Source organism: Panulirus ornatus, chromosome 22 (assembly GCF_036320965.1).
Source record: "Panulirus ornatus isolate Po-2019 chromosome 22, ASM3632096v1, whole genome shotgun sequence".
In the NCBI taxonomy this organism is placed as follows: domain Eukaryota; kingdom Metazoa; phylum Arthropoda; class Malacostraca; order Decapoda; family Palinuridae; genus Panulirus; species Panulirus ornatus.
This window is the reverse complement of record NC_092245.1, coordinates 18,791,535-18,810,423: the sequence shown is the minus strand read 5'-3', so window position 1 is coordinate 18,810,423 and position 18,889 is coordinate 18,791,535. Positions and strand designations below refer to the sequence as shown.

Here is an 18,889-nt window from a genome sequence, read left to right as displayed (position 1 = left end):
AGAAGAGGGAGACCAAATTGGAGGTGGAAAGATGGAGTGAAAAGGATTTTGTGTGATCGGGGCCTGAACATGCAGGAGGGTGAAAGGAGGGCAAGGAATAGAGTGAATTGGAGCGATGTGGTATACAGGGGTTGACGTGCTGTCAGTGGATTGAATCAAGGCATGTGAAGCGTCCGGGGTAAACCATGGAAAGCTGTGTAGGTATGTATATTTGCGTGTGTGGACGTGTGTATGTACATGTGTATGGGGGGGGGTTGGGCCATTTCTTTCGTCTGTTTCCTTGCGCTACCTCGCAAACGCGGGAGACAGCGACGAGGTATAAAAAAAAAAAAAAAAAAAAAAAAAAAATATATATTTTGCTTTGTCGCTGTCTTCTGCGTTTGTGAGGTAGCGCAAGGAAAATGGCTTTGCTTTAAGTATTGTCATTTACTTTTATTTATTCAATCATTAGGTCCCAAGGAATGTTACTCGCATTTACATGTGGGTTCTCATGGGAAAAATGGCATTGCTTTTAAGTTGTTTCAATTTCCATAAACTCATCTCCGACATTAAACAGTAATTAAACAGTAACAATGAAAAAGATAATTGGCAAAAAGTCTCCCAAATAGTCTTGTAATCCTCCAAAGGGGTTAAGCAAGTCAAGTCAGATTTTTGAAGTGAATAGTAAAGGAATAATTGGGATGGCATAGGAAGAAGTATGACATTTCCTGTCCAAGCTGGAGTGCACTTCAACAGTGTTGTCTCTTCATTCGAGAAATCACTTGGAACTACTGAAGGACCAACAGATTGCATTGAACTTTACCATAATTTAGTGGAATGAGATATGAGGAGAGGAGGGAAGTATTCCCTCAGGTTACTTAAACAAAATTCCATGGGAGATACGAATTCATCCAATGAGAAAAGTTACTTAGAAAATATTTGGTTAAGATTTTAGATGTTTGTGTTGCATTATCTGCACAAAGAATATGCAGTAAGCAAAATGAATCGGAGCTGTTGGGAGGGAAGTCACTTGTTAAAAGTTTGGATGGGAAATTATGCTCCATGTAGTGTGGGGTTGAGAATTAGCATTTTGTATTGCATATCGATCTGTTGAGTTTCATACATCAGCTAAGTACGTTTATTAATATATTTATGTATGATCTTTTCTTAGGTTGCCTTCTACGAAATTTTGAGTGGCATGTGGGTCCGTAATGGGCTTCAAATTAAGGGCCAGGCCATGACATATATCCAGTGCCACTTCTGCAACTCCATGGTGGATGCCGACCTCTACCTTTTACAGATATGTGCTGGTGAATTACCTCCGGACAACTTTATTTTGACAGTGCTAGACAGGTAGAGCATTGTTTAATTGTATACAGTTAGATTGTATCATCATTATGCATAAAGTAATTTGCTCAGTGACTGATCAGCTCTTGGTATAGACTGTGTGTTGTCATGCTTTATTTTGGTCATTACCTTAAGACCCTCTTCAGGAAAGTGACGAATAGATACATAAAATCTTTGTGAAAAAACAGAAAAGATGGCAACATTAAGTAAAATTACTTGACCTCTCATGTGTATTTTGGCAGGGTTGGCTTATGGTATTATCTTCTTGCTGCTTGCTGGCATTAAGGTGTCTGGAGTCCACTGCCTATTTGAAAGGTTAATTTTTCCCCTTTAGACAAAAGAGTGGATTTTAAGATTTTTCTTTTAACATTACAGTTAGATCTATATTCCACCAAAACATTATTTGAGTCCATAGTTTGGCCTTTACTTTCCTTTTGAATCATACTTGTTCGCCAGTTTCCTTGTGAGTGAGATAACGATAGGAACATGAAGGAAAGGCTTCATTCACTCCCATCCATTTTTTAGCTCTTATGTATCATGTGCTCAAACCAAAGCCCCTTGTCCAAAACCAGCCCCCACAGACCTTTCCTTGATTTCCCCTGGTAGCACCAACTTCTGCAGTTTCTCACTTGAATCTGCCACCAGTGCTGGGTTATCAGCAAACAACCACTTGTTTACTTCCTAGACCCCCCTCCTCCTACAGAACAACTTACCAGCCTTCACTATGGACGTGATTAAAACCAGCTTAGCTTTCTCGGCCAAGAGAACAGCTCTTCTATTGTGAATGATGTCCATAGTGAAGACCACATTATAGATTGGAATGATGCTTCTCTGGTTTATGAATCAATTTAGTTTTAGAAGAAAAATTGTGAATTCCACACTTGCCAGTTGCAGAGAAAATAGTAGCTTTTCACTTTGACATTGGACATCAGACACCATGACCCTAGTAGCTAGAAAGAGAATTATATCAGAAGCCAACCCCATCCAAACATCTGTGACAGCTTATGCAACCTAACAAGTAAAAATCCTACTACTGTACCAGGTTCAAGATTGCGCAATGCCATGGCACTCCCTGATCAGTCAATTGCTCACAACTGCATTTGACTGCATGCTTGCATAAAGTCAAGTTAGTCCCACTAGTTTAGTGGTCGCTGTGACCCACTTATAGCTTCCTGCTACCGTGTTAATGTTGTCCTCTAGTTAAATGTAAACTGCTTCCACTACTTTTCTCCTTTATCTGTCCATTCATTGCGATAATTTGTGCTTTCTGCCATTTCAAAAGATGTCCTTTTTATTTTACATGTATCACTTTTGTATTTGTGATTCTTTGAATTATTACTGTTTGTTTTCCTTACTTCTGTTCCTGGTTGTTTCCATTATATATGTTCTGTAGTATCCTCCTCATGGAATTCTGTACACTACATTTTTATCATGTATATGCTTTGATCTCTTCTCTATCATTGTCTCCTATTGTGGTTCCTGATCCTTATATTTTCATGTCTTTGGAGGTGTGGCTGAAAAATCTTCTATCTTGCTGCTTTTTTATGTGTGTGCAGGTTGTAGGGTCTAGGCAGAGGAAAGAGTGGTCAGCGATTTAAGCGATTTGGATCTGTCCTCCCAAGGCGGGACTATGTCAGACCCATGACTCTTGTGTTTCAGGTTTTGCCCATTTGAATTCATGAGAAACAAGTGCTAGTAGCACAGCAAGCTAGCCATGGGTTCTCCCCAGAGTGCAGTCTTAACCTGTATTTTTACATAGACTAAGGAAGAACAACACTGCAAGAACATCATAGGCAAAATGTCAACCTGGATGAGACATATGGATGGTTGTAGTCCCAAGGAGAAACAACATGCATAGGATTCTGCAAAGAGTCAACATTGTACCTGAAAACATACAGTTCATATTCGAAAAGAAGAAATAGAGCAACCTGCTGTTCTTGGACATGGAGAAGGGATGATGAACTTAAATTTTATGTATACAGGAAACAAACTAACAGAAATTACTACAGACATTTATTTCGAGCCATGTTTCTTCCCAAGGGCATTTGGGATATGCAACCCTGAATTTTTGAAGGAATTCAAGCAGATAACACATTCCCTTAAAAAACTTCAATACCCAGGGAGTATCAAGATGAAACTGAAGCTAAGGAGAATCATGGATAGGAGCAGAGACAGAAAGAGCAGTGAAGAGAAGTGAAAGTTTAGGGTACCGGTTCTGAACACTAGGGAAGCAAGACTCACTAGGAGATTTTCCAGCTGTACCTCCATAGAGGTAAGTGATTGGTTCTCAGTGAATGTAGGTTTGCAGCAGGGGTGTGTGATGTCTCCATGGTTGTTTAATTTGTTTATGGATGGGGTTGTTAGGGAGGTAAATGCAAGAGTTTTGGAAAGAGGGGCAAGCATGAAGTCTGTTGGGGATGAGAGAGCTTGGGAAGTGAGTCAGTTGTTGTTCGCTGATGATACAGCGCTGGTGGCTGATTCATGTGAGAAACTGCAGAAGCTGGTGACTGAGTTTGGTAAAGTGTGTGAAAGAAGAAAGTTAAGAGTAAATGTGAATAAGAGCAAGGTTATTAGGTACAGTAGGGTTGAGGGTCAAGTCAATTGGGAGGTAAGTTTGAATGGAGAAAAACTGGTGAAAGTAAAGTGTTTTAGATATCTGGGAGTGGATCTGGCAGCGGATGGAACCATGGAAGCAGAAGTGGATCACAGGGTGGGGGAGGGGGCGAAAATCTGGGAGCCTTGAAGAATGTGTGGAAGTCGAGAACATTATCTCGGAAAGCAAAAATGGGTATGTTTGAAGGAATAGTGGTTCCAACAATGTTGTATGGTTGCGAGGCGTGGGCTATGGATAGAGTTGTGCGCAGGAGGATGGATGTGCTGGAAATGAGATGTTTGAGGACAATGTGTGGTGTGAGGTGGTTTGATCGAGTGAGTAACGTAAGGGTAAGAGAGATGTGTGGAAATAAAAAGAGCGTGGTTGAGAGAGCTGAGGAGGGTGTTTTGAAATGGTTTGGTCACATGGAGAGAATGAGTGAGGAAAGATTGACCAAGAGGATATATGTGTCGGAGGTGGAGGGAACGAGGAGAAGAGGGAGACCAAATTGGAGGTGGAAAGATGGAGTGAAAAAGATTTTGTGTGATCGGGGCCTGAACATGCAGGAGGGTGAAAGGAGGGCAAGGAATAGAGTGAGTTGGAGCGATGTGGTATACCGGGGTTGACGTGCTGTCAGTGGATTGAATCAGGGCATGTGAAGCGTCTGGGGTAAACCATGGAAAGCTGTGTAGGTATGTATATTTGCGTGTGTGGACGTATGTATATACATGTGTATGGGGGTGGGTTGGGCCATTTCTTTCGTCTGTTTCCTTGCGCTACCTCGCAAACGCGGGAGACAGCAAAAAAAAAAAAAAAAAAAAAAAAAAAAAAAACCTCCATAGAGATAACAATAGGATCAGAGACCAAAATAGTAGACATAGTGAAAGATAAAAGACCAAAGTATACACAAGAAAAAAGTGCGGTGTACAGAATTCCATGCAAAGGATACTACAGGACCATACATGGCATGGAAACAAGAACAAGAGCTTACAGGAATGCCATGAGCTACTTTGAGATGACCAATGCAGTAATGGTACATGTAGAACAAGCTGAACATTTCCCTAAATGGGAGGAGGCACACATTATCCAGAAATACTAGGACAGACAAAGGAAGAAGGTAGTTGAAGCAGCCTATATTTTACTTGAAGTCAACATAAACACAGTAGCAGGGAGCTATAGGTGGGCATCATCGGCCTTTAGATTGATGGGCAGTGCTTGGTTGAATGCGAGCAGGCGAATAAGGACTTGCCAATCAGGAGCATTGCACCACAGCAATGAGGAACCTAATCCTGCAGCATTTTATATAATCCCATGGAAGATACTTCTGTGTTATATCCCCCCTGAGGAAGACAAATGTAGAAATATTGAGAATTAGAGACTGATTAGCAGCTTGTATTTTATCACAACTTTAGCTACCTTGATACTTGAAGATGGCTTTTTCTTTATTGAAAGACTTGTGTACATAAAAGTCTGATCAGCAGCTTGTATTTCATCACAGCATAAGCTACCCTACTACTTAAAGATGGCTTTTTTCTGTAGTGAGAAATTGATGTAACCTTTTTTTTGTAGATTATTGTAAGATTATATTTTTTTATTAAAGTTAATCTATTTTTGATTTCTCTACAGATTTCACGTTCTCGAGTCTCTTAGCGTGTCACCAAGAGCATCCAACAGCTTCTTGGACTCTGAGCATGAGATGACAATTTTGGAGTCATGTCTTACTTTCCTGGCAACTCTTATGACTGTCAGGACTAACATTGGTAATATGCTGTTTTACATGTTGTTGCAGAATCATAGGTATTTACATGCTTTGTTTCACTCTCGCATGTTAAAAGATTCTTAAAGAGTATACCTGACAATGTGCTTGCAGTTGTTGACTTTCACTATTCTGATAACCACTTAGCAATTGTGCCTATCATTGTACAGGTATCCCTTTTAATTTTACAAACATATGTGGGAAAACAATATAGTGACTACTAAAATTGTTACGTATTTAACCTAATCTCTGTGGAAAAAATTCAGTTATGGTCAGTATCAAAATCTACTTTAATCTTCTTCCATACCCTAATTTCTCCCTTTATGATATGTCCTGTGAGTATGAGAGATTCCTGGAAATACTTGGGTCAGGATTCAGCCTGTATCTTCATGATTTTCACTCATCCCTTGTGAATAACCAAAGGTGTCCTCTGTCAGTGCTCATAAAATGGGGCCACACTAAACCAGTTACTGACTGCCGACAGGCTAATGTCATTGACCTGCACTCCATCAATAACCAAGAGCTTATTTTCTGTGGGATTTGCATGAACTTTGAGATGAAGCTTGGTTCTCTTTTGCAGATGGCAGTTGGATTTGAGATCAGTATTCCCTTTGATTTATTTGATTATTTATTTAGTTTTGGCTGTTCTATTTCAAAATAATTTTTCCTTTTCACATATTCACCAACTTACTACTCCCAAATGATGTTTTGCAGGCTTAAGTGAAAGTGAATTAGCACAGTTGGAGATGGTTACTTTATTGTGTATGGGGGACAAGACTCATTCTCAGCTTATGGAATTCATGCCAGAAAAATGTGGAAGTGCAGCACAGAGCAGAGATTTTGAAACTGTACTAAGTAAGGTAAGATGCACAAGCTGTGCCTCTTTTTTCTAATACAAGCCACAGTGCATTATATTTCCATGTTAGTTAGGCAGAAATTTTTGAATTTTTTTTTCTTGAGACAGTGAGCTTAGGCCTAAACATTAGTTCCCATACACATGCTCAGTATTGGTTACGCAAACCTTTACATGTTCTGTTTTTCTTTTAGTTTTGTGGATTTACCTCACCATCACAAGTGATTGAACTTTCGTAGTTTTTATTTGACATTTAATGTCAGCAAACCCCCTAATAATTTACTAAGGCCAGAAGTCTAAATGTGCTTGGATGTAACTAGGACGAAAATAAGGGAAAGACAGATGTTATGTTTAGGCATGTTCAGGCTCTGAGTGAAACTAAGCTCAAGGAGAGACGGCAGGATTGGTTTGTGAATTTCATAGGGGTAAAGTGTTGGGTTAATGTGAAGGGAGGAGAAAAAGGAGGTAACACTTTTGCTGAATGAGTTGTGAGAATATGTAAAAGAGTTTTAAGGAAATGAGCTTCAGGTTGTTGTAGGTGAAAATGAAGATGGATCATGAGAGGTGGGTGATTGTCCATTGTATATTCACCTGGTAGTGATTAGAGTGAAGAGAGGGGTGTTCGGGGAGGAGCCGACTGTGTGTGTGTCAGCATTGTTGATAAAAGGGATTGAGTGTTTGAAGTGGCAATTTAGAGTATAATTAGGGGGTAAGGGGGTTTAGGATACCCACTGTGAAGGAAAGAGGGAAATGGCTTGTGAAGTTGTGTGCTAAAAAAGGACTGGTGATTGGGGATACTTTCTTGGTTTAGGATAAGGGGCATACATAGGTATACATGGGTGAGTTGTGTAAACAGTGAAAAAGTGTTATTGGATTATGTACTAATTGCACCCTGGAACCTGGGAACCGTCTTTTGTCTAGGAATATTTGTACTTGGTTAAGGGATTTGTTTTATTGGGTTAACCTAAGCTCAGTGCAAGAGCACTTGATGTGAGGTAGTTGGCCTCTGCCTGAGACATCATCAGACACCTTTTCCTGGAGAAAATCAACTACAAGTGGTTCTTAGCACCCCTCTACCACAGTTTCAGACATTCCCTTGACTGAGACATTTTGGATCCACCCTTTATGGGTGTAGGGATTCCTCCATCTGGAGAAACATATACTATTGTGTCCATGATTCACCACTGAAGCTCTTTATTTCTGCCTGTGGGTTTAGTTTTCTTATAGGAAAGATTTTTCACCAAACCTTCCTTCTCATGGATGTGCTTTCATATTCATGTGACAAACTACTGAGGATAGAAATGATAGGTTTTTAGATTTGAAAAACCTTTTCCCTCTGAGGTAGTAACCCAACAACATTATTCTTGTATTCTTTATCCTGCCTTGCCTTCCCATCTCTTTTCTTAAAAAAAAAAAAAAAAAAAAAAAAAATGCAGTAACTGTACCAACTGTGACTCCTTTTGGATTGATGCTTGTGATCTGTTAATTCTGAGCTGCCAGGTGGCCAGGGATGAGTTCATTGATGACATCATCTTCGTGTTGGTATCTAATTAGCTGAAGGTGAGCCAGAAAAAAGTGAGCTGCTACTGCTGAGTTGGGAGGATGGCAGTGAGTGGGGAAGCCAGTGTTTTTCCATCAGATAGACAGAGGTTAGGTCCTAGCCCCAGTTTTCCTAGGGAAAATCCTAGAGATCCCCTTATGCTCACGGTACTGTGCCTCAGAGGGAAAGTGTCTCAGATTATTTTTTGTTGTTGTCATTTCCTATTTGTATTTACTTATTTGTACTGTATGCGGAGGGACTTTTATACCTGTAGGGCCCCATTCCCTCTCTTTCTCTCTCTTGACCAACATGCCCCTGTTAAGTCCATCTCAGGTGAAAGAAAAATGTATGCTGTCCTAAGTCTGTGTTTGTGCTATAAATGTCAAGTCATGGACCAAAGTTCTATCAGAGAGCAGGCCTTGAATGAAAAACACTGGAGGGTAGAACTAGTCAAGAGTTTTTGAAAGGAAAGAAAATATGGCTTTTAAATGGGGTTTTTCATATGTATATCATAAATGACATGAGGTTTTAGAGTTCCGGAAGTATTAGTGTGGTTAAAGAAAGAGGGATTAATCTGACTGAAAGCCTTAAGTAACCATGTAGGGATAAATGATTATTTGTTATATTCAGTGTCACTGCTCAAAAAGGAATTTTATTTTTGGCATATTAATTATATTAGTTGTTTATTTTTTTTAAGGTTAAGCTATTTGTGTAACACAGTGTTGGAGATCCATGATTTTTAATGGGTGAAGGTGGAATCGCTGAGCTATGTAAGGAGAAAAGAGAGTAATAAGGAATTATAGAGCAAGAGAGATAGAAAAATGTGTTTCAGATGTATTAGGCATAACTAGGTTACATCTGCCTCCTTGGAACAACCTGTCTACATATGAGTTCATAAAAGTAGTAGCAACTCGAAATTACACATCATGTACTTCCCACATATTCCCTGTGTGTCATAGAAGGCAACTGAAGGGGGTGGGAGTGGGGACTAGAAACCCTCCCCTCCTTTCTAAAAGGGGAAACAGAATGAGTCATGCGGGGAGTGCTCATCCTCCTCGAAGGCTCAGACTCAGGTGTTTAAATGTGTTTGGATGTAACCAAGATAAGAAAAAAGGAGAGATAGGTAGTATTTTTCAGGAAAGGAACCTGAATGATTTGGCTCTGAGTGAAACAAAGCTCAAGGGTAGAGTGGAAGAGTGGTTTAGGAATGTCTTGGGAGTGAAGTCAGGGGTTGGTGAGAGGACAAGAGCAAAGGATGGAGTAGCACTACTACTGAAGCAGGAGTTATGGGAGTATGTAATAGAGTGTAAGAAAGTAAACTCTAGATTGATATGGGTAAAACTGAAAGTATATGGAGAGAGATGGGTGATTATTGGTGCCTATGCACTGGTCATAAGAAGAAAGGTCATGAGAGGCAAGTGTTTTGGGAGCAGCTGAGAGAGTGTGTTAGCAGCTTTGATGCATGAGACCGGATTATAATGACGGGTGATTTGAATGCAAAGGTGGGTAATGTGGCATTTGGGATCTTCAGTGTTGTAAATGGAAATGGTGAAGAGCTTGTAGATTCGTGTGCTGAAAAAGGACCGGTGATTGGGAATATCTGGTTTTAAAAGAAAGATGTACATAAGTATACATATGTAAGTAGGAGAGATAGCCAGAGAGCATTATCGGATTACATGTTAATTGATAGGCTTGTGAAAGAGAGACTTTTGGATGTTAATGTGCTGAGAGGGGTAGCTGGAGGGATGACTGATCATTATCTTGTGGAGGCAAAAGTGAAGATTTGTAGAGGTTTTGAAAAAAGAGAATGTTGAGGTGAAGAGAGTGGTGAGAGTAAGGTAGCTTGGAAAGGAGACTTGTGTGAGGAAGTACCAGGAGAGATTTAGTGCAGAATTGCAAAAGTTGAGAGCAAATAACATAAGGGGAGTAGGGGAGGAATGGGATGTATTTGGGGAAGCAGTGATGGTTTGCGCAAAAGATTCTTGTGGCATGAGAAAGGTGGGAGGTGGGCAGATTAGAAAAGGTAGTGAGTGGTGGGATGAAGAATTAAGATCGTTAGTGAAAGATAAGAGAAAGGTGTTTGGATGATTTCTGCAGGGAAGTAGTGCAAATGACTGGGAGATGTATAAAAGAAAGCAGCTGGAGGTCAAGAGAAAGGTGCAAGAGGTGAAAAAGAGTGCAAATGAGAGTTGGGGTGAGAGAGCATCATTAAATTTTAGGGAGAATAAAAAGATGTTTTGGAAGAAGGTAAATAAAGTGTGTAAGACAAGAGAACAAATGGGAACATCAGTGAAGGGGGCTAATGGGGAGGTAATAACAAGTAGTGGTTAAGTGAGAAGGGGATGGAGTGAGTATTTTGAAGGTTTGTTGAACTTGTTTGATAAAGTGGCAGGATATAGGGTGTTTTGGTCGAGGTGGTGTGCGAAGTGAGAGGGGTCAGGGAAAATGGTTTGGTAAACAGAGAAGAGGTAGTGAAAGCTTTGCAGAAGATGAAAGCTGGCAAGGCAGTGGGTTTGGAGGGTATTGCAGTGAAATTTATGAAAACAAGGGGGTGACTGTGATGTTGACTGGTTGGAAAGGATATTCAATATATGTATGGTTCATGGTGAAGTGCCTGATGATTGGCAGAATGCATGCATAGTGCCATTGTGTAAAGGCAGAGGGGATAAAGGTCAGTGTTCAAATTACAGAGGTATAAGTTTGTTGAGTATTCCTGAGAAATTATATGGGAGGGTATTGATTGAGAGGGTAAAGGTATGTACAGAGCATCAGATTGGGGAAGAGCAGTGTGGTTTCAGAAGTGGTGCAGGATGTGTGGATCAGGTGTTTGCTTTGAAGAATGTATATGAGAAATACTTAGAAAAACAAATGGATTTGTATGTAGCATTTATGTATCTGGAGAATGCATATGGTAAGAGTTGATAGAGATGCTTTGTGGAAAGTATTAAGAGTACATGGTGTGGGAGGTAAGTTACCTTGGATGTAGGGCTTATGTATGGGTAGGAAGAGAGGAAAGTGATTGGTTCCCAGTAAATGTCGGTTTGCGGCAAGGGTGCGTGATGTTTCCATGGTTGTTTAATTTGTTTATGGATGGGATGGTTAGGAAGATGAATGCAAGAGTTTTGGAGAGAGAGGCAAGTCTGCAGTCTTTTGTGAATGAAAGGGCTTGGGAAAGTGAGTCAGTTGTTGTTCGCTGATGATACAGTGTTGATGTCTGATTTGGGTGAGAAATTGCAGAAGTTGGTGACTGAGTTTGGTAAAGTGTGTGAAAGAAGAAAGCTGAGAGTAAATGTGAACAAGAGCAAGATTATTAGGTTCAGTAGGGTTGAAGGACAAGTTAATTGGGAGATGAGTTTGAATGGAGAAAACTGGAGAAGTGAAGTGTTTTAGATATCTGGGAGTGGATTTAGCAGCAGATGGAACCATGGAAGCGGAAGTGAGTCACAGGGTGGGGGAGGGGGCGAAGGTTTTGGGGGCATTGAAGAATGTGAAAGGCGAGAACATTATCTTGGAGAGCAAAAATGGGAAGGAATAGTGGTTCCAACAATGTTATATGGTTGCGAGGCATGGGCTATAGATAGGGTTGTGTGAAGGAGGGTGGATGTGTTAGAAATGAGCTGTTTGAGGAAAATATGTGGTGTCAGGAGGTTTGATAGAGTAAGTAATGAAAGGGTAAGAGAGATGTGTGGAAATAAAAAGAGTGTGGTTAGGAGAGCAAAAGAGGGTGTATTGAAATGGTTTGGTCGCATGGAGAGAATGAGTGAGGAAAGATTAACAAAGGATGTATGTGTCAGAGATGGAGGGAACGAGAAGTGGGAGACCAAATTGGAGGTAGAGGGATGGAGTGAAAGAGATTTCGAGCAATTGGGGGCCTGAAGATACAGGAGGGTGAAAGGCGTGAAAGGAATAAAGTGAATTGGAACGATGTGGTATATCGGGGTGGATGTGCTGTCAGTGGATTGAGCTGTAGATTTGGTGCATTACACATGACAGCCAGAGACTGAGTGTGAACGAATGTGGCCTTTTTTTGTCTTTTCCTAGTGCTACCTCGCTTTTTCATGCTATTTCATGTGTGGTAGGGTAGCGGTGGGAATGGATGAAGGCAGCAAGTATGAATATGTACATGTGTATATATGTATATATCTGTGTATGTGTATGTATAATTATGTTGAAATATATAGGTATGTATATGTATGTGTGTGGGCGTTTATGTATATACATGTGTATGTGGGTGGGTTGGGCCAATCTTTCGTCTGTTTCCTTGCGCTACCTCACTGATGTGGGAGACGGCGATTAAGTATAATAGATAAAAAATGAAATAAAGTATTTGTAATTGAATAGGGTTATTTATTAAAAAGTCTTCTTTACAAAGAAGGAAGTGTTTAGGAAACTGAACAGAACTTTGAGAAACAAAATTCTCCTCAGCATTCCCTCTTTACGTTTAGAAGTTAATATTTTAGACTTAAAAATCTGTTTTTATATTTATATCATGTAATGATGTATCAAATATTGGAATGCAAAATTCCAAGATACATTTTGAAATGGCCATCTGGTATGTATCTGAATTGAACTGCATTTGGGTGTTCTGAAATGTATGTTTTTGTATCCTCATAGGTGTCATCATATAGAGCCCCCAACTTTGAAGCATCAGGCACAATGCAGCAAGGGATGTATATACCACGAGATGAAGTTTGGGAGAATCTTTATGATCCCATTTATGTCCTTCTGCGGGCAGTTCAGAGGAGAGATTTTCAGGCCTCTTTGGACAGGTTTAAGTTATAGTAAGTGTCTTGAAGGAGTTTTTAAACTGTGTTTTCTTTGTGCATCTCTGTTTTATTCTTATTCCAGTACATGTCCACATGGTGCAGATAAGGTACATAAAATCTCTTCAGAGCTTTCATATATTACCAATTTTCAGGTAAAGTAGTGGAGTTGCTTTAGAGTCAGGGCTGCTCAGAAGACTTTTGTGACCTGTGTATAAACAAAAGCATCATAAAGGGATTGGATAAAGTGAGATAATTGGTGATAGGCAGTCACCTTCCAGGGAAACATATTACTGGTACAAACTGCCCAAGTATTGGGAGGGTTAGTGATGGCTTTGTAGTGAGCTAGCACTTTAGTGGTTATCAATTTGCACTCCTTTGACCCTGGTACCTGTCTTTTCTTTCAGCCATACCCACATGTGGACTTCTGGCACTCTGTCCACAAACATACAATCTTTCCTTGTTGTGCATAACACTTGGCAACTCTGAACTTGCACAATTCATTTCTTCATAACTTTAGATTTTGCTTAGATTTTGCTGAAGTGAGATCTGTGTGGCAGCCCTGCCATTTAGCAAAATGGTAGGAGCAGTAGATAGAAGTAGTTGGTAGGAACAGTTGAAGAAACATTAGGTAGAAGTAGAGGTTGGAACTTAAATGGAAACATTAGGCAGAAGTAGTAGGTTGGAATATTTGGTAGACACATTAGGTTTAAGTTGTTGGTAGGGACATTAGGAGCCTTAGATAACACTGCGCTAGAGTTACCCTCTGTTAGTGGCTGTTCGAGCAAGATGCTAAAGGCTAAGAAGCAGCATTGGAATTTGCTAGTTATGGAGAATTTCTGTCCATATGTCCAGATGATTTCAGTGCGCCATCTTCAACTCTGTCAACCTCACTCTTCTTATTTCCACACTTTCTCTTACCATTTTGTTTCCTACTCAATCAAAGCACCTCACACCACATATTTTCTTCAAAAAACATCTTATTTCCAGCCCATCCACCCTCCTTCACACATGCTCATCAATACCCCAACCTATGGCATAGGGGGTGGGTTATGAAGTGATTTGTTTGGGAAAGGTCTAGTGTTATTGCAAAGAACTAAATGCTGAGGTGAAATGGTACTGAAAGTATTTTTCTTTGCTATGTACTTGTTTTTTGTTATTACGCAGCAGTAGTTTTGCAGCTTTTTATATTTGCCTGTGACAGAGCAGATGACCAGTCAGGTGACAGTAAGTGATCTGAGGGTATTTAGTTTAATTGTATCTTTTTTGTTAATGTTTATGATGCTGGGAGCAAATATAATGTGTGTGTGTTGCATGTGATATCTGCTTTTGTGATGTTTTGATAGGCGAGAGTGGTACACAAATATGTGTTATAGGAGGATGAATGTTGGATTTACGTCTCTTAGGGGTGATCGTGGATTTCTGAAGGGGTGCAGACACTGTTTTAAGTGAGCCAATGTTCTAATTTTGTGATATAATGTCATGTGTGTTTTTATGTTATTATTTGATATGTTGTGTATTTTCAGTTGCTTTCTTTATTTACCTGTGCTCCGTTACCTGTCTCATAGAGGCATTCCTGGGAAACTCACACCATGCAGAAGTTTAGTTGCTCATCTCCTTCTGCCTCCTTCTCTTAGATTCTGCCTCCTTCTTCTAGAAAATGCTTGATTACTCTTTGTATGGTTTTGGGTTCTGGTTCTTTTTGATGATGGAGCACAAAGAATAGCGAAAGAATCCAAAAAAGCCATCAGGGTGGTCATATCATAGCTAATTGGTAGTCTCTGTACCCTATACATGAAGATTAACTAAGGGTTGTTTTCTAGTGTCGTACCATTTTGTATCATTAATCAAGGGTTCTAGAAGGTATGGAAATATCCCAGTTTGCTTTTGTGAAGCTCTTTGAAATTACACAAGGAAGATTTTATGTTTGCTGATAAAGATTCTAGAGGACTTGTTTAGATGGAAGTTCTCTTCATATGGGTGATAATGCAGAAACTTTTGATATTTGGAGTATTCAGAGATTAGTTTACATTGGTCATCTCCAGCAAGGTAGTGCCTACCATTAGAGATTAATGAAAAGACTGAATTTGCCAACATTCAGAATTTTTTTTCCATTAATATTACTGTACATATTACTTTTATAGCTTCATAGTAACTGTAAATATATAAAAGATGCAAAAATGTCTTTTATTTTTTGAAAGTCTGTTGGATAAGCTTTGAATTTATGTACATATTTTTTTGCAGCTGCAAACAGTCTGGAAATATTGGCAGCTCAGGAAACCTTTGGCCACCTTTCCGTTTACCAAGTGCTGTCACAAGTCCGTACACAGACCCCCAAAGGGTAATTGCCTGCAGGAGTTTTCATACTGTACTCTTCATGTTGTTATATAAAGCTCTCAATGAAGTTTCCACTACAGACCATCTCTTAGCTCTGTCCGTGTATCTTTTGGAGCTGACAGTTGAATACCAAGCAAAGCATCGTTCACAAGGTAGGCATATAAATGGTGGCATATGTTTATAGTTAGAAATCCATCATCCTTTTCTGCCATGTTTTTGTCTTATAAAGGTTGGCAGATCTTAATGTGTCTTTCATGTTTACAAGTTGCCATGTAGTAGTTCAAAGATAGGGTTACATAGAGGACTGTGATGGATAGAGGGAGATATCATAATAGAAGTAGATAAATTGTGTAGGAAGCAGTTAGCAGCATTATGTAGGAGGCAGCAAGCAGCATTTAACAGCTTATATGGTTTACCAGAGATTTAATGAAGAATCCCCCCTAAAATTAAAGATATGAAATTATATCATATTTACTGGGTTATGATGTTAGTGAAACAGATGCTTCCTGCTTGTTCTGAAAGATATGGATGCACAGAAATAGAAATACAGGTTGCCTTAGCAGGAATACACAAAGAAGAGAGGAAAGCATGAAAGTATAGTAACAGGAAGAAGTGAATGGGACAAATGGGAAACATGAAAGCACCGAAATCTTTCGAGGTTTAATGTGGAGCTTCAGAATGCGTGCCAAACCATCAGGTGAGCTTCAGGGTGATGTAGTATGAGGATGATTTTTTTCAGAGGAAAGTCCTTTTACTTTTCCTTCAGACTTGATTCCATGAGTTATGGATTAAGTGTGTGATATCTTTCAACTTAAGTTAATTGAATTCTTACCATGTTGTTTGTAGGTGGTGAAGTAATGGCTGCACAATACTATGATGGTGCCATAGAAGCAGATGATGACAAACCTGATGGCCAGTTTTGCAAGTGGTTTGTGACAGATGATATATTTACCAATGTCAACTGTATTGTGTCAAGGGTTCATCTCAACCCAACTCCATCAATCAGCTCCTGCTCAGATGGTAAGAAAATGTTTTGTAATGTAGTTTAACATTTTAATATACGGCATTCTTTCTAGTTAAGAGGTGTTGGGAGATAAAAGTTGTGTGTTTATCTTTTGTATCCAATTTGCCTCTGGTCCCCCCCCCCCTCTCCTTTATTTATTTATTTTTTTTCACTTCACTTTTTTGAACAATTGGGGCCTGAACATACAGGAGGGTGAAAGGTGTGCAAGGAATAGAGTGAATTGGAACAATGTGGTATACCAGGGTGGACATGCTGTCAGTGGATTGAACCAGGGCATGTGAAGCGTTTGTGGTAAACCATGGAAAGTTTTGTTGGGCCTGGATGTGGAAAGGGAGCTGTAGTTTCAGTGCATTACACATGACAGCTAGAGACTGAGTGTGAATGAATGTTGCCTTTGTTGCCTTTTCCTAGCGCTACCTTGCATGCACACGGGGGGAGGGGGCTGCCATTTCATGTATTGGGATGGTGGTGGGAATGGATGAAGGCTGCTTGTATGAATATGTACATGTGTATATATGTATATGTCTTTGTATGTATATGTATGTAAACATTGAAATGTATAGGTATGAATAAGTGTCTGTGTTGGTGTTTATGTATATACATGTTTATGTTGGTGGGTTGGGCCATTCTTTCATCTGTTTCCTTGCGTTACCTCGTTAATGCAGGAGACAGAGGGAAACTATAATAAATAGATAAAAATTATTTTTTTTTTGTGTGTGTGTGTGTGTGTGTGTGTGTATGAGACTGTCCAAGGATAGCAGCTAGGGAAGGTAGTACATTTCACTATCATTGGTGGGGGAATTTTTTTAAGATATTTCGTTTATTCGTTTTAAGATATATGGCCAGGCATTAGTCCTTTCTTTATTACAAATTCTGTTATTCGTTTTAAGGTATATGGCTAGGCATTGGTCCTTTCTTTATTACCCATTTTGGAGTCTTGCATCATAATCAGTTAGGCCAAAATAATTTATTTTGTAGGCATGCCAAGATGATCTATTTTAGGCCTCATTTCTCATCAATGGACAAAGCCATATGAGCATGTGCTTGATGGAGAGTTAAAGCTCCATTTAACCCCTAAGATTAGGTGAGTTCATGAGGATTGAACCTCTCTGACCATTACAGAATATACAAGGCTGACAGATGCTAGTTTATGGAGGTGAAGTTAAGCCAAGTAACCATTCTCCCACATTCATCTTGCTTGCTTGGCATCCTGTGGACATACTGGCCATTGTTTGATGTCCATTTACTGTCTTTACTTTATATCTGTCTTATGGATTATTTTTTTTGTACATGAATTGTAAGTACTGTGTTTTTATTTTAAGAATTAGTGTATTTGGAGACAACACAACAGTGTTAGCTGCAGCAGGTTGGTGATGGTCTGAGACTTTGGTATGATGAATAAGGATATTCACTATTTCAATTTTTTATTTTTTGTTTTCACTTTTATTGTAATACCCCTTTTTATGTTATTATGAGAATATAATACTTTACTTAATTTTTGAGTTAAGTCATATTGGAGTGGAGCTATTGTGTATAGTCTTAGATTTTTAATGTTCATAGATGAGGTTAGGGATGATGGTGAACTGTGTTGCAAAAGGTTGGGACACAAGTTCAGACAATTGAGTGGCTTGCTTCTTGCTTGTAAGGTCCACCAGGGGGCTTCCCTAAGTGAATTTAGTTGCTTGCTTTGCTATTGCTTGTGTCATTTGTTTCTTCCACTTCTGACATGTACCTTCTTAGGCATCCTTTCCTCAGTCATCCTTTCTATATGTCCAAACCATTTCAGCACACCCTACTATGCTATCTCATATGTGCTGTTACTACCACACTTCTCTTACCCCATCATTTTTTATATTTGATCAATGCTCCTTACACAACGACATTCCTCAAATATTTCATTTCTAACATATTCACCCTTCTTTAATATTTTTGTCTCAAGCCTACACCTTGCATCAATGCAGCAATGATAGGACTGCCATACCATTACATACCCATCTTTGCCATTTAAAGATAGTACCCTCTCTTTTCACACATTCCCATGTGTGCCCTAGACCTGTGCACCTTCATGCACCATGGCTCACTTCAGCCCTGCAGTTCTATTCACTGCCATATCAGTCCCCAGGTATCTAAAACTCCCCACTTCCTCTGAGCTCCATTCAAACTCACCCTCCAAATAATCCATCTCTTTTCACTGCTAAACCAAATAACCTTGCTTTTATTCACATTTATTCTCAACTTCTTTTCTTTCACCCTCACTCCCATAAATTTTTACACCAGCCTCTGCATTTCTCACGCATAAGTATTTTATCAGAAGTGGGTAATTATGTATACTGATGGCCTTCTTTTTTTATTCCACTCATTTTTTATTTGCATTATCTCTGAGAATTGGCAGGAAGGTACTTTTTCATATAAGGGGGATAGGAATGACTTACTTGTACTTCATCAAGAATATGAGTGTTTTTCTTTTTGTGAATCTAATATTTCAAGTGTCATAATGAATGAATAGTATTTTTAATATGTAGTGTGAACATGAGGATATAACTGAGTTTAACTGGGTATGTGGTTAGGATTGTGTGTGCTTTTGCTTAGTGCTTTAAACAATAAAGGAAAGAAAATGGAAAGTCTTGGAGAATGAAAGGAAAGTGAAGTTAGTAAAAGCACGCTAATGAATTTTGATAGGGGAGCTGTAGTTCTCCA

The 18,889-nt window shown here is 39.4% G+C and overlaps 1 protein-coding gene across 5 annotated transcripts in view; it reads left to right on the top strand.

Annotated features, from left to right (window-relative positions):
* Ubr3 (Ubr3 ubiquitin ligase) overlaps positions 1 to 18,889 on the top strand; it is a 169,377-nt gene that overhangs the window by 93,098 nt on the left and 57,390 nt on the right. For all 5 annotated transcript variants that reach the window (XM_071676245.1, XM_071676244.1, XM_071676241.1 and 2 more), the window contains exons 14-19: positions 1,151 to 1,332; positions 5,546 to 5,679; positions 6,390 to 6,535; positions 12,683 to 12,849; positions 15,076 to 15,320; positions 16,015 to 16,188. In XM_071676245.1, the coding sequence (XP_071532346.1) occupies positions 1,151 to 1,332; positions 5,546 to 5,679; positions 6,390 to 6,535; positions 12,683 to 12,849; positions 15,076 to 15,320; positions 16,015 to 16,188 (1,048 nt within the window). The remainder of the gene's footprint in view (positions 1 to 1,150; positions 1,333 to 5,545; positions 5,680 to 6,389; positions 6,536 to 12,682; positions 12,850 to 15,075; positions 15,321 to 16,014; positions 16,189 to 18,889) is intronic.